This window comes from Pangasianodon hypophthalmus, chromosome 4 (genome assembly GCF_027358585.1).
Source record: "Pangasianodon hypophthalmus isolate fPanHyp1 chromosome 4, fPanHyp1.pri, whole genome shotgun sequence".
Classification (NCBI taxonomy): domain Eukaryota; kingdom Metazoa; phylum Chordata; class Actinopteri; order Siluriformes; family Pangasiidae; genus Pangasianodon; species Pangasianodon hypophthalmus.
Genome location: NC_069713.1, coordinates 7,050,255 through 7,064,486, shown reverse-complemented (window position 1 = coordinate 7,064,486; position 14,232 = coordinate 7,050,255). Strand labels below are relative to the sequence as shown.

At 33.5% G+C, this 14,232-nt stretch overlaps 2 protein-coding genes across 3 annotated transcripts; both read right to left on the bottom strand.

Moving 5' to 3' along the window:
• Positions 1-3,745: 3,745 nt before the first annotated feature.
• Positions 3,746-8,633, bottom strand: LOC113547283 (putative C-type lectin domain family 20 member A). Its single transcript, XM_026947544.3, has 6 exons — positions 8,497-8,633; positions 8,029-8,093; positions 6,989-7,357; positions 5,364-5,699; positions 5,175-5,266; positions 3,746-4,749 (listed from the first exon to the last, which is right to left on the bottom strand). Exons 2-6 carry the CDS (start codon positions 8,063-8,065, stop codon positions 4,600-4,602), a joined length of 984 nt encoding a protein of 327 aa, XP_026803345.3. The 5' UTR covers positions 8,066-8,093; positions 8,497-8,633; the 3' UTR covers positions 3,746-4,599.
• On the bottom strand, positions 8,571-13,953 carry LOC128318115 (ATPase WRNIP1-like). Of its 2 annotated transcripts, XM_053233274.1 has the most exons (5): positions 12,360-13,953; positions 11,177-11,332; positions 10,887-10,966; positions 10,468-10,765; positions 8,571-8,707 (listed from the first exon to the last, which is right to left on the bottom strand). In XM_053233274.1, exons 1-4 carry the CDS (start codon positions 12,394-12,396, stop codon positions 10,487-10,489), a joined length of 552 nt encoding a protein of 183 aa, XP_053089249.1. In that variant the 5' UTR covers positions 12,397-13,953; the 3' UTR covers positions 8,571-8,707; positions 10,468-10,486. The 2 variants fall into 2 exon arrangements, with proteins under 2 accessions (XP_053089249.1, XP_053089248.1); XM_053233273.1 differs by lacking the exon at positions 8,571-8,707 and having other exon boundaries at positions 10,166-10,765.
• Between the last annotated feature and the right edge of the window lie 279 nt (positions 13,954-14,232).

The following is a 14,232-nucleotide window of genomic DNA, read 5'->3' as shown; positions in this document are numbered from 1 at the left end:
CATATAAATAATAGAGAAAGTTGCTAGAAAAAATTTGAAATGCTGTCTTCTTCTCTTCTCTCTTTTTTAATGTAATCCTTCATATTTATAATTATCTGCTTTTTCTTGTTTGGAAGTCTTGCCATGTGTATGTAATGGTTGTTATGTACAAGTAGCATTCAATAAAAAAAAATATATTTTTTTAGCAACGTTACAGGATGAGATGTTTCCTTTTCCCTAACATCAAACTAAATATGAAGTATGCATCTTTAAAATGTTTAAATTATATCTTTAAAGTTTGCTGTTAAAGCTAAAGAACTTTGTTAAGTTTAAGTTTGGTACTTTAGCTAGTTATTTAGCTAGCTAGTTAAGTTTTGCAAATTAGCCTGTTAAATTAATTAGCTAGCTAGTTTTGTTGTTTATTGCTAACATGCCTTAGCATTCATTCCGAAAGGGCTGTTAAAAAAAATAGCTAACCCACAAGCCAAATTCTAGGTTTGTTTATCGAGTTAGGAAGTTATTTTCTTTATGACTGATTGCTTAGCGAACTAGCTAGTCATGCAGGTTTAGCCATGATGACCTTGGGGTCAGCTCGTTTCATCAGTTAAAAATATTTACTTTTACACTTGAATACACTCCTGGGCCAAAAAACAAATAAATACATAAATAAATGGGCCAGGCCTCAAATGGCAAATATTATGCTTTTAATGGTCATTTGATCATTTGTTAGAAAATTAGCAATAATGAAACAGATGCACTCCATTTGCTGGTTTACTTTTTGCTGCAGTGAACTGTTTGTTTGGGGAAAAGCTAGAAACAGGGAAATTCACTTATATAGTCTTCTTGTACACAGAGGTAAAATCGTGATGATTAAAATGTTTGACGTAAAATACAAACTAAGACACTTCTGGGTGTACAAATATCTTTTGGTATGTTTTTTTTCTTTTTCTTAAAAGATTAGTCATTATTTGGTTATCAGCTACACCTGATGCAGCCCATCAAGGGCCTGATAACAAGCTCATAAACGGAACCAGGGCTGATAAATCAGGGAGAGATCTACAGTATTTGATTCATTCTTGCTAATTTCCTGACCAATGATTTGCTTTGAAGACCATTAACCACTTAATATTTTGCTATAGGAGTGTACTTGAGTATGTATAAATGTAGATACTTTTTGACTTTCATTCAGGTAGATATTTGCCTCCATACTTCTACTTTTATTTAAAATTTTGATACAGTACCCATACTCCCATACTTGTACTTAAGTACAGTTTCTCAATAATTTTTCCAGCATTGGCCAGTTTAGACCCAATGACTTTACTGGGGTGGCAATCTAGGATACTAATCTAGGATACTAATCTAGGATACTAATCTAGGATACTAATCTGCATCCATAGAAAATAACATAATATGGCTACACTTATGTGTTTATGGCTTGAGTAGGATCTCCATATTTGTTAGGAAAAAGTCTAACAACATTAGACATCACCTCTGGCTTGCTCATTAGGGATAAATTCACATATTTACAATATATTTTGAATCCATTTATTTCTGTAAAGCTGCTTTGTGACAATGTCCATTGTTAAAAGCGCTATACAAATTGAATTGAATTGAATTAAGCTACATCTCATAATGTATGCTAGCATTATGCATTCAATATGTAAGTAATAATATGACAGCCTATGCTGGTATAGGATGATAATCCATGGTGGCCTGATGCGAGGCAGTCTGTGAATTTTTTAAATAAATGGCAGATTGTGCTTTGTAACCGTGACTGTGATCTGCTCTCTACACAAATGCGTTCTGGTGCCTAAAGATTAAAGAAAGTGTGCAAAATGTTGAATCTTATGTCTTTTCGCCTACAGAATAGTGACTACTGTTAATCTAAATGAAGCGTTGTGTTTAATTTTTCTGCCAGTGCAGAACATTTACTTAATTACTTAAGTGAAAGTTAAGAAAAAAAGCCAATTAACTGCAAATTTACATTTAACCAAGCAGCATTTGCCATCCCAATGAGTCATTTGCTTCAGTGCTTTGTTTAAACGTTTTGCATAGAAGCTTGTTTCCACTGCACCATGACCTAGTAAACATCTGGCGTTGAACATGAGTCTTTGTTCATTCAAATTTGTACACATTTTCAAGCGATTGCTTAAAGAAAGTAATAACACTGTTTCTACTACAACTCTACACATGTGACACAAATACAGCAACAGTTTTATATATTAACATTATCATTTTAAAGTAGAAATTGCAGTATGGTATTTCTTCTCATTAATTCATTTTCTTCTTCTTCAAAAAATCCTACATTAAGCAATATAGTACGAGCAAGTGTGCGGTTATGCTGAATATCGGCATGGCTGTGATATATTTAGAAATATATACATATATATATATATATATATATATATATATACATATATATATATATATATATATATATATATATATTTAAATTTCCAACATACATTAAATTTTCCATCATACTAAATTACTCAACACATGGGAATGTAATATTAAAATTAATACAACAGATATTTTTTGCTGTACATTGGTATCAAAAGAGATATGTTCCAGTAATACTATGATGGAAACATATTTATTTATATAATGTATAGAATTTAACTGTTATTAGCATTACACTACATATTATAAGAGGGAGCTGGCTCACAGACTATGGCCAGCTCTCTACTCAAATGAGTTTTAGTGCCTAAAAGCATGAAATTAAGTGTGCAAAAGTGTCTAATCTTATCTATCGTTTCCCCCCACAGTATAATGACTACTGTTCCTTTTAATCAAAGCCTCGTGTTTTACTTTTCTGCTAGAGCAGGAGAAACTGAGCAATACTGTTATAAACTATACTTAATATGAGGACACTGAGGTTTCATAATCTAATCTAGTCTAATAATCTGAGGTTTCTAATCTTAAATGAGAGTAGATTAAGTGAGGGGAAAAAAACATGAATTGCAAGTGTATATTTACCTGAGCAACTTTTGCTGCAGTCAGTTGCTTCAGTGCTTTGTTTAGTTTGTTTAAACTTTGCACAGAAGCTTTTTTTCCACATTGCAATATGACCAAGAAGTACGGTGTAACAAGGCAAAGTAAGAAACCAACCTATTTTAAAACAAGTGTTAAAGACAGGCATCCTATTAAGATTTAATATAATTAATGAAATTAGTGAAATATGTTCCATGGAAATGTTAATGTTTTCAAATATTATATAATGAATACCCTAAGCAAGGTCATGATTCTTGTAGTATCGATTAACGTGTGTAAGTATGATGATTACTGAAGATGACAACCTTTTTAAAAGCATTTTTAACCAGCATGCACTTGGCATATACAGTGAATGAAAGCATTTGTAATTTTTCCATTAAACTAAATAATTCATAGCCACGGTTCTCTTTGAGATGTTCAAATCAACATTGGAATCCAGCTACATCTGTGACCCATGTATGAAGAATGGACAAGCACCACAATGCTTGCTGCTAAATGTGTGTTTAGGATCATATGCCAGGTATTTTTTTGCACAGAATGTGGCCTAAAAACAGATTTATACATCAGGCACTGAAAGTTTTAATATTTAATATCAGTTTTTAGTTTTTCACTTTTATTTTAGCCTGCTAATTTCCCACCAGGTTCACTGGCTATAGCTTACTTTGCTAGTAGTACAAATAGGAAAATGGGAAAATAAAAGAATATAATATTCTTTTATTTTATTTAATATTCTGAAAGAGCATCCATAATTAATACACAATAAAATTATTTAAAAAAAACAGAAAAAAATGACCAAGACTAATATAAACATGAATAAAAGTAAATACATACATCAAACTAAAAATATATAATATAATCATTAACAGAAAGACTACAAAATATAATAAAAGCAATATGAATTAAAAGTCTTATTAACTATATCCAAAGTTAAACATGGAAGTTTTGATTTTACATTTAAGAAGTTCCTCTGAACAGGTCAGAGGGGCTGGACTGGTTTACACCTTCAGAGCTTTTCCCCACACATAACCACATGCAAACTAATAAAAGAATTTTTAAATCAATAAGGAAACTAACTAACCAGACTTGAAAATTCGCGCAACATGTGATCTCTTTCTCATTCTCGATCAGCTGTTGAATTAGACACAGCTAATTTCTTGTTTTTTAATTTAATTTGACCAGAAAAGAAAGCATTACAGTAGTCCAATCTACTTATTAATAAAAACAAAGTACAAATAATTAGCAGGCTTTTGTTAAAGGTAACAAAGATTGCCTTTTATGGCAGTATGTAAATTGATATTAGCTTATTTTGTGTTTGTCTCTTCTTTTATTTAAATTAGCTTTACACCCAATATACCTTAATATGAAAATTGATTGAATTCATTGAATAACTTGTAGATAAAACTCATTGCGTCCAGTTAGAATTGATAAACACATATGCATCAGCCATTTTAAAAAGTTTACCCCTCCCATGGCTCTGCCCCCGTTTCTGAGTAATTTCAGAACAGGAGGTGAAGGCATGGTACAAAACCCAGTCCAGTTCCTACTGTTAAATTTACAGTGCAACCAAACAACTTACACTAAAAAAACCACTAATGCATTACATAAGTAAGCGATATGAGACATGGCTCAAGATTTAGACGTCACATGATTCTTAGGTTCATATTCTGCATCATTATTATTACGCTCTTCCTTGTGAAACACCACACCACCAGGCTGCTCTATCCATTTCACTGTGGTGTTCTCTGCCATCCCATACTCCATCAGTTTCAGTTTAATCTGAGGAAAAATAATGAATACATTTTTATTAATAATTATATCACGACATTGCTGAACCAGTGAGTCGGTATGAACAGAAGGTGTTGATTAATTTTCTGTAACAGCAACTCTGATAGCAGTTCCTAAGTTCGGTTAAGAAACAAATTGCAACAGGTCACATCTCACCACCCTGTAATTGATTATTTTCCTATAAAACTATGTCCCTTCATGTTTTATTCTTTACATAATGCAGGATAGAGATAATAATCTATTATGAGGAACTAACACACAGATATAATTATTATTATTATTATTATTATTATTATTATTATTACTGAAAATGCTTTGGAAAACGAATACACCAGACGGATTATGATTTCAAGTCATAAGTCTTTGCTGTTGTTATATATTATAGTAATGGGGCTTTTTTAGAGGATGGGACTCACTTTCTCCAAGATGGCTGCCTTTACTGCGGGAACAATTACATTCTGTTTGAACTGGATCTTCAGTCTTACGGTTTGTTTTCTTTCCGAGATTTCTGGATGCAGAAACACATACACACAGCAAGTATAGCTTACATGTAAAAGCAGTTTCAGCTGGTCTGTATAAAAGACCCAAAAATAACTTTAACTCACCTGCGTAACAGAAGAAAGGCTTTGTGTCTGAGCACGGCGCATCAGCTGCCTGGCTGTTAGTTACAAAACCACAATTTTCATTTTTGTGCATATTATCAGGTTGCCCAGGACCCCATGTAAGGGTGGACATGTTGGTCTCATCTATCCACTTCCAGGAGTCTCGGAACAGGCCTAACCAAGCGTCATTAGGCAACATGCTCTGAACATTTAAACCTTCAGGCAAGTCGTTGATGATGGCCAGGTCTGTGTAATGCTGTCTGCAGTAACTCTGAGCATCGTACCAGGTCATCTGAAGTTCAGAGATGTAAATGTACCTGGCAGGAGCAAGGTTCCTGGCTGGAAGATATGAAAAACACATGACGAATTCTTCCTGACAAGAATATTTGAGCTAATCTTATGGGCATCAGATATTAAAAATAATTTTTTGTGATTTTTATTTCAATAAAAAATTGTCTGTTGTTTGATTAATTTGTGCTTTCTTTAAAATTCCAAATATATTTACTCTTTCAAGACATGTTAAAGGAATTTTACTCACATTACCAATTAAATGAAGGCAAATTTAATTGGTGAAATTAATGTCTAATGTCTAATATATTTCTAAATCAGTCTGCATATCCACAATATGTAGTTTATTTTAAATTGTTTCACCAAACAAGTAGTTTTCATTTAGAACACAGGGGAAGCAGTGGAGAGCTTTGGGAAGTTTAAGAAATGCCTCCTGAGTGAAGCTCCTTAATGAAGATGCTGAGAATTTTTTCTGAATGAATTTTTTATATATATAAATTAGATTTAATTTGTTTAACACATTTTTTGGTTGCTGCATATGTGTTATCACCATTATTATTATTCTCAAACCATTCTATGAACAGCTGTGTCAAAATTTGATTGGTAATGTATTGTTAAAAAAAAAAAAACAAACACATGTAAGTACAGGTCAAAATATATCAGTACATATTTTTGAAAAAAAATATATAGACATTTTCTTTGCATATGGATCATTATTGTAAAGCAGCTCCAGAGAATAGGAGATTGCCTACAAGTTCATAGCCATTTACAGTAAGTTCAATGGCCGCTTCATTGATTGTGGTTAAAAATCATTGTTAATACATGCACTGAGTTCTAAATGTACCTGTGGAAAGTTATTTTAATCTGTCTCCGTAATGCAACTTCCTACCAAAGTACACTTTAATTTGAATCTTCAACCCAAACAAAGTGTTATTAACTCAACCCAACTAACTTAAGTTCAGTTTATCTATCAGCTGACATGCAGGTTTGTTTAGACAAGACACCAGAGGCACAATTGTATTAATTCAACTCAAAATAGTAACAAGAAAGAGATTGTAAGAAAGATTACAGTTGCATGCCTTATATATCCTTTCTCAAACAAGCTTCTTTAGGATGCGATAAAAAGGTAAAAGTATAAAAATGGCCAAATTAAGTTTGTCAGTAACTTAACAGTCAGTCAGTTATTTTTGTCTGTCGCACTCTTTCAGGAATCACTGTTTAACAATTCTGGCACTTTAGAGCACATTTACTTTCAATGTGCATAGTGAAAATACAGCTCAAAATGTTTCCTAAGACAAATATTCTTAAAAAAATAGTAAAAGTAATATATTGTTCCTCACCATCGAAGCACAGAAAGGATTTTAACTTGTCACACGATGCATCAAACCAACCGAGCAACCCTGTCACGCCACATTCTTCATGTCCGTCGACGTTGTCAGGCTGTCCCAATATCCAGCATTGAACTCTTAGTGGCTCACTGTTAAAGGACCAGCGCCAGCTGTTGATGTCATTGTACAGGCCAATCCAAGCTTCTGTATTGAAACTTTGCCTCTGTGCTTCATTCTGAAAGTGGACCATGTCATGAAGGCTTTTGATGATAGCCAGGTCAGTGTGTGTGGCTCGGCAGTAAGCCTGGGCATCATGCCATGTTTTCATCTCCTGGATCAAATAGTACTTACGGGAGGCAGACAGGACAAAGGGGACAATGCCTGTGGATGAGATTTTAAAACGTTTATAGGCAGGAATTCACACTAACTGATTTATTTATTGTTTTTATAATTTCTCCTAGTAGGTTCCACTTTGTATATTTGGGCTACCACTATAGGAGGACAAAAGCTACCATGTGTCTCAGACCATGGCATTATTATTATAAAGCTCACTGAAATGGGTTTCTTTGTATAGTTAGAAATTCTTAGTTTGGTTCTAGTGTATAAGCCTTCTGTCTTTTACCTAGAACGTTTAAGAGTTCCCCCAGAGGAACAAATCAAAGAACGCTTAAGGGTTATAGATTTAAGTGTTGAGCTGAGTGCTGATTATAATTAACTATAAACACTAATAATGCTCAAACTGCACATTCTTTCAGTGCACTTAATACTGTTTGACTTTATAGTATACAACTGTAGAAGAGTAATGAGTAATAATCCCACTACATGATGGGCTCCCTTCTGACTCTCAAGGTTTCCACTTCTCAAGGTCTTCTTCACCACTGTTCGCTCTGGTGAAGTCTACACCTACACACACTGTCTGTTGATGAGTATCTTACGTACTTGAGTTACCAACATTGTGGGCCCTTCAGATGGGTGCCATCACACACACACACACACACACACACACACACACACACACACACACACACACACACCATTATTTTCCCTCTTACCTGTGAATAACAGGAGTTGGAACAGAGTCATCATCATGTCTGATGTGTTACTGGGCAACTCGACACTAATAAGTAAAACACTTAGTTAGAAAGTGAGCCATGTATTAGCAGCTTTATTGAAATAGTGCACAAAATATCCCAGTGTAAGAAGAAAACAACTGCAAGTGCTTTGGATTACATCGTTTCAAAGGAAACAACTAGAACCATCTGAGAACCATCTTCTCCATACATTTGCTTTAAACTCATTAAGTGAGCATAAGTAATTTTAAATACCAAACACCTCCAAATGGCCAGAAAAATAACTTAATTGTACTACTATGACTTCAAATGAAAATCTAATTTGATTTAATTAGCTGACCAGAGGTACCATTGCTCTTTATTAGTGAGCTGTATTAAAATGATTCTTAGTGACAAATTATTAACCAGGATGATAAGGATGACAACATACATAAAATTTATTTTACTTACCAGTAGGAAGGTAATTTGAAGAAGACAAAAGAAGTAACTCTGTGGCCTCGGAGCTTCTTCCAATCTCTGGCAAGAGATTCTTCTTATCGCGCTGTATGTTAGAGATTAGCTTTCATGCAAAACATCTTTCTCACATGACAGCAACAATGTTTTTTCAGTGCTTTTAGTCCAGTGGGCCAGTCCTAATTTCCATTCTGATTTCCATAAGGATCTAAAAGAAATCATTTTATTTAAAGTTCTCTTGTTAGAAATATGCAAAAAAATATTTCTAGACCTGAATGATTAATTAAATATAGTGATTGCATTTAATTCTCAGGTAACAGAGAGCTGTAACCATGACGAACCATTAAAGCCAGTGCTAGTTCATGTTTCACACTTTGGCTAATCGATGGCTCTCAATTACTTTTGTCTGAATTTGTGAGTAGCCACTAAATTCAGGTCAAGAGCAGACTGTAGTAATTGGACTTCTGATGGTATTTTTCACTCTAGTGTCGATTAAGACAGTAGTTTCCCAAGAAAACCTGTTTCCTGATTCATAGCATCAAAGCGTTTGACACCAAGATCTACACTGACATCTGCTGGACAATAAACAACTATTGCACCACTTGCTTTAACTCCAGGGTGAAGTCAGTACGCAAACACACCAGAGCATGTTTCATTTGATTTCAAAGGCATATGAAGTTCAGCTTATGAACATAATATTCTTATTTATAAGAATTTATATAATTATATATCATGAACATAATATTATTGCACATGTCAGGCTATTTGCTTATTAAGTTTACTTGATAATTACTCTCTGCAGATGATATTATATAAACTCTGAGTCACTGTGTAGGGGAGAGTGGGGTCAGTTTTTTCAGTGCTTGATTATAGTGATGGGAATTTTTTTTAAATTGAGTCGTATCATTTGTTTCAGCTCTCCAATAAGAATCGACTCTTTCGGCTTCCAAACTGCTCATTGCCATTTTTTCATAAACTGGACAAATTTATTATGACAACAGTATTATGATCAGTGATTGTCCATTTTTGATTAATCTTTGCTATGGCTGAAATTGTTTGATGAGGTTTTACTCTAAAGAAAGAAATCCAGAAAGAAAGAAAGAATTTCAGAAAGAAAAAAAATCAGCAAAAAAAGAAATATATATATATATATATATATATATATATATATATATATATATATATATATATATATATATATATATATATATAAAAATCAGAAAGAAAAAAATTCCAAGAATTATAAAACGAAATTCAGAAATAAAGCAATTCCAAAAGGATTTCTGAAAGAAATTCAGCAAAGAATTCAGAAATTCCTGAATAAATTGTTAATCGAATTTTCAAAAGAACGAAAATAAGAAATTCAGAAATTCCAAAAGAAATTCAGAAAGAAAAAAAAAAATTCCAAAAGAGACTCAGAAAAAAGAAAGAAACTCTGAAAATTCAAAAGAAAGATGTATCAATGATTTTCATTCTCACAACCGAGTTTATGATAAATCACCTAACTCAGTTTTGGAGAGAAAAATGAATAAAAGTCAAAAAAAAAAAAAAAAAAAAGAAAGAAAGAAATTCAGAAAGAAAGAACTTTTTAAAAAATCTGAAAAAAGAAAGAAATTTCAAAAGAACAAATTTCAGAAAGAAAAAAATGTACAAAACAAAAAAAATCCATAGAAAAGACAGTGTAAGAAATAAATTCAGAAAAAAGTAAGAAAAAGAAACTAACATGGCACAACAAGAAAACAAAATGTGTCTTTTTTTTAAATTAAAGTCTGTTAATTACAATTACTTACAAAAACTTTAGAGTATGCTAATTACAAAAACAATAAAAGTAAACTTAATATGATAAGTGACAAAAGCTGGTCATGAACGAAGACCGCACATGCCATTTAAGTGCAGACTGTGTAATTATTAATTAGACAGACGAACAGTGGCAAAAGGGTAAATAAAGCAGCCAGTACTCCCACGTACAAAAAGTGGTGCGAGTTTATCAGTCAGATGGCGTCCAGGTGAAAAAGTTGATGCCGCGGAGCTCCTCAGGGAGATATTCTTGGTCCACTGGGCCGTTGAATGCCGGGTTGTATTTGTAGCCTTTAGCGTAGCCTAGCTCCTTCATTAGCTTGGTGGGAGCGTTGCGGAGGTGAAGCGGCACGGGGGGTAAAGGCCCTTTGTGGTTCCTCAGACATGCCTTAACATTGTTATAAGCTTTATACACTTCAACAGACTTAGGAGCCCTGGCCAGGTAGAGCACACACTGTGCTAGGATTACCTAGACAAGCAGATAAATATTTACAGGCGAAGTTCTGACTGACTTCTCCTGATTTTAATCAGTTATAAATCTTAATATAAACAGCCTGTGTAAATTCTTACAAATGTGGATGAATGTTTACCTCGCACTCGGGCATGCCGATGAAGTGGCAGGCCTGGAACGCAGACACGGCCTGAGTGAGCGCAGAGGGATCGGCCAAACCTTAAACAAGAGCCACACTTTCAGAATATTCTACACAGGTGATCTGGAAAAGTTCAATTTTGCAAGCATTTGTAAGACTGAGACTTTAGAAAGGTTACTTATGACATGATCATGTGCTGTTTTTTATTTTTATTCACATCGAATTAGCCAAAACAAAAAACCAAGAACACTTGTTGCATTTGCTTTTCTTTTGTCTCATGACTGACTCACCTACATCCTCGCTAGCAAAGCGCACCAGCCTGCGTGCCACGTACAGCGGGTCCTCACCTCCCTCCAACATCCGGCCCAGCCAGTAGAGGGCAGCGTTTTCATCCGAACCCCTCATTGACTTATGCAGGGCTGAGATGCAGTTGTAGTGTTCTTCACCTGTAAGTCAGATACATACTGAGGATCAACATTTAGCTCTAGAATTTTCCTTTATTGTGTTGCTTGTTAAGTTTTTCCTCCCATGGATTTATTATTGTTTTGCCATCAAATGTGCATAATTTTCTTTTTATCTTTTCCATTTTTTTTATTTACTTGTTTATTTATTCATTTATTCTCTTTCTGTTCTTTCTTTTTTCCTTCTTGGTTAGTATTATTGTTTAAAATCAGACTTAGAATTAGTCTTTTAGAATTAGACTGTATAAGGAGTGAGCAATTCTATAATGCAGATGGATGACAAATCCAAGGAACATTTTGGGAATGTACCAACTCGATATAGAAAATCGGCATGGACTGGAATGCTGGATCTTACACACGAGCACGAGACCTAAACTATAAGCAAGAAGACGTATTTTAAAGGTTATATAGCATTTAACCGGGAGCTGGAGTGTATGGAAAACAAGTCAAGTCAAAACCTCATCTGCTGAATTTTGTTCCCATCACTCAAACGGGAGATCACTGCGATAATCAAAATATGAAAAAAAAATAAAATAAAAAATAACAACAACAAATGCATGTGTATAAACATTTCTAAGACAGTAAGTGTAGGTCCGGAGACAGACAACATTCTGAAGGAGGATATTGGGGATATTATTTACACGTTATTTACATATTCACGATACTGGCTTCATTATTCATGATTCAATTTAAGTCTCAATATATTCTGAACACAATTTGAATGAAGAAAAATTATGAATGAAAAGACTCTTTTATTTCTGAATATATTTTTATGTTTGAATCATAAACAATGCAAAACAAGGTGCATTTTTGTCTGTAAAAAAAAAATTAATAAATCAAAAATTGCTAAAAACAGAGGTTTATTATGTTAAATAAAATGTACTACAGGTTCACCATATTGTAAAAATAAATAAATTGTGGGCCCTTCAGATGGGTGCCATCACACACACACACACACACACACACACACACACACACACACACACACACACACCATTATTTTCCCTCTTACCTGTGAATAACAGGAGTTGGAACAGAGTCATCATCATGTCTGACGTGTTACTGGGCAACTCGACACTAATAAGTAAAACACTTAGTTAGAAAGTGAGCCATGTATTAGCAGCTTTATTGAAATAGTGCACAAAATATCCCAGTGTAAGAAGAAAACAACTGCAAGTGCTTTGGATTACATCGTTTCAAAGGAAACAACTAGAACCATCTGAGAACCATCTTCTCCATACATTTGCTTTAAACTCATTAAGTGAGCATAAGTAATTTTAAATACCAAACACCTCCAAATGGCCAGAAAAATAACTTAATTGTACTACTATGACTTCAAATGAAAATCTAATTTGATTTAATTAGCTGACCAGAGGTACCATTGCTCTTTATTAGTGAGCTGTATTAAAATGATTCTTAGTGACAAATTATTAACCAGGATGATAAGGATGACAACATACATAAAATTTATTTTACTTACCAGTAGGAAGGTAATTTGAAGAAGACAAAAGAAGTAACTCTGTGGCCTCGGAGCTTCTTCCAATCTCTGGCAAGAGATTCTTCTTATCGCGCTGTATGTTAGAGATTAGCTTTCATGCAAAACATCTTTCTCACATGACAGCAACAATGTTTTTTCAGTGCTTTTAGTCCAGTGGGCCAGTCCTAATTTCCATTCTGATTTCCATAAGGATCTAAAAGAAATCATTTTATTTAAAGTTCTCTTGTTAGAAATATGCAAAAAAATATTTCTAGACCTGAATGATTAATTAAATATAGTGATTGCATTTAATTCTCAGGTAACAGAGAGCTGTAACCATGACGAACCATTAAAGCCAGTGCTAGTTCATGTTTCACACTTTGGCTAATCGATGGCTCTCAATTACTTTTGTCTGAATTTGTGAGTAGCCACTAAATTCAGGTCAAGAGCAGACTGTAGTAATTGGACTTCTGATTGTATTTTTCACTCTAGTGTCGATTAAGACAGTAGTTTCCCAAGAAAACCTGTTTCCTGATTCATAGCATCAAAGCGTTTGACACCAAGATCTACACTGACATCTGCTGGACAATAAACAACTATTGCACCACTTGCTTTAACTCCAGGGTGAAGTCAGTACGCAAACACACCAGAGCATGTTTCATTTGATTTCAAAGGCATATGAAGTTCAGCTTATGAACATAATATTCTTATTTATAAGAATTTATATAATTATATATCATGAACATAATATTATTGCACATGTCAGGCTATTTGCTTATTAAGTTTACTTGATAATTACTCTCTGCAGATGATATTATATAAACTCTGAGTCACTGTGTAGGGGAGAGTGGGGTCAGTTTTTTCAGTGCTTGATTATAGTGATGGGAATTTTTTTTAAATTGAGTCGTATCATTTGTTTCAGCTCTCCAATAAGAATCGACTCTTTCGGCTTCCAAACTGCTCATTGCCATTTTTTCATAAACTGGACAAATTTATTATGACAACAGTATTATGATCAGTGATTGTCCATTTTTGATTAATCTTTGCTATGGCTGAAATTGTTTGATGAGGTTTTACTCTAAAGAAAGAAATCCAGAAAGAAAGAAAGAATTTCAGAAAGAAAAAAAATCAGCAAAAAAGAAATATATATATATATATATATATATATATATATATATATATATATATAAAAATCAGAAAGAAAAAAATTCCAAGAATTATAAAACGAAATTCAGAAATAAAGCAATTCCAAAAGGATTTCTGAAAGAAATTCAGCAAAGAATTCAGAAATTCCTGAATAAATTGTTAATCGAATTTTCAAAAGAACGAAAATAAGAAATTCAGAAATTCCAAAAGAAATTCAGAAAGAAAAAAAAAAAATCCAAAAGAGACTCAGAAAAAAGAAAGA

Excerpts from the sequence above, each read along its gene's own strand:
- LOC113547283 (XM_026947544.3), bottom strand. The coding sequence starts at position 8,065 with ATGATGATGACTCTGTTCCAACTCCTGTTATTCACAG. Across the intron at positions 7,358-8,028 it reads CCAACTCCTGTTATTCACAG|GCATTGTCCCCTTTGTCCTG; the intron begins GTAAGAGGGAAA and ends TCTCATCCACAG. Across the intron at positions 4,750-5,174 it reads AGGCAGCCATCTTGGAGAAA|ATTAAACTGAAACTGATGGA; the intron begins GTGAGTCCCATC and ends ATTTTTCCTCAG.
- LOC128318115 (XM_053233274.1), bottom strand. The coding sequence starts at position 12,396 with ATGATGATGACTCTGTTCCAACTCCTGTTATTCACAG. Across the intron at positions 11,333-12,359 it reads CCAACTCCTGTTATTCACAG|GTGAAGAACACTACAACTGC; the intron begins GTAAGAGGGAAA and ends TCTGACTTACAG. Across the intron at positions 10,967-11,176 it reads CTTTGCTAGCGAGGATGTAG|GTTTGGCCGATCCCTCTGCG; the intron begins GTGAGTCAGTCA and ends CTCTTGTTTAAG.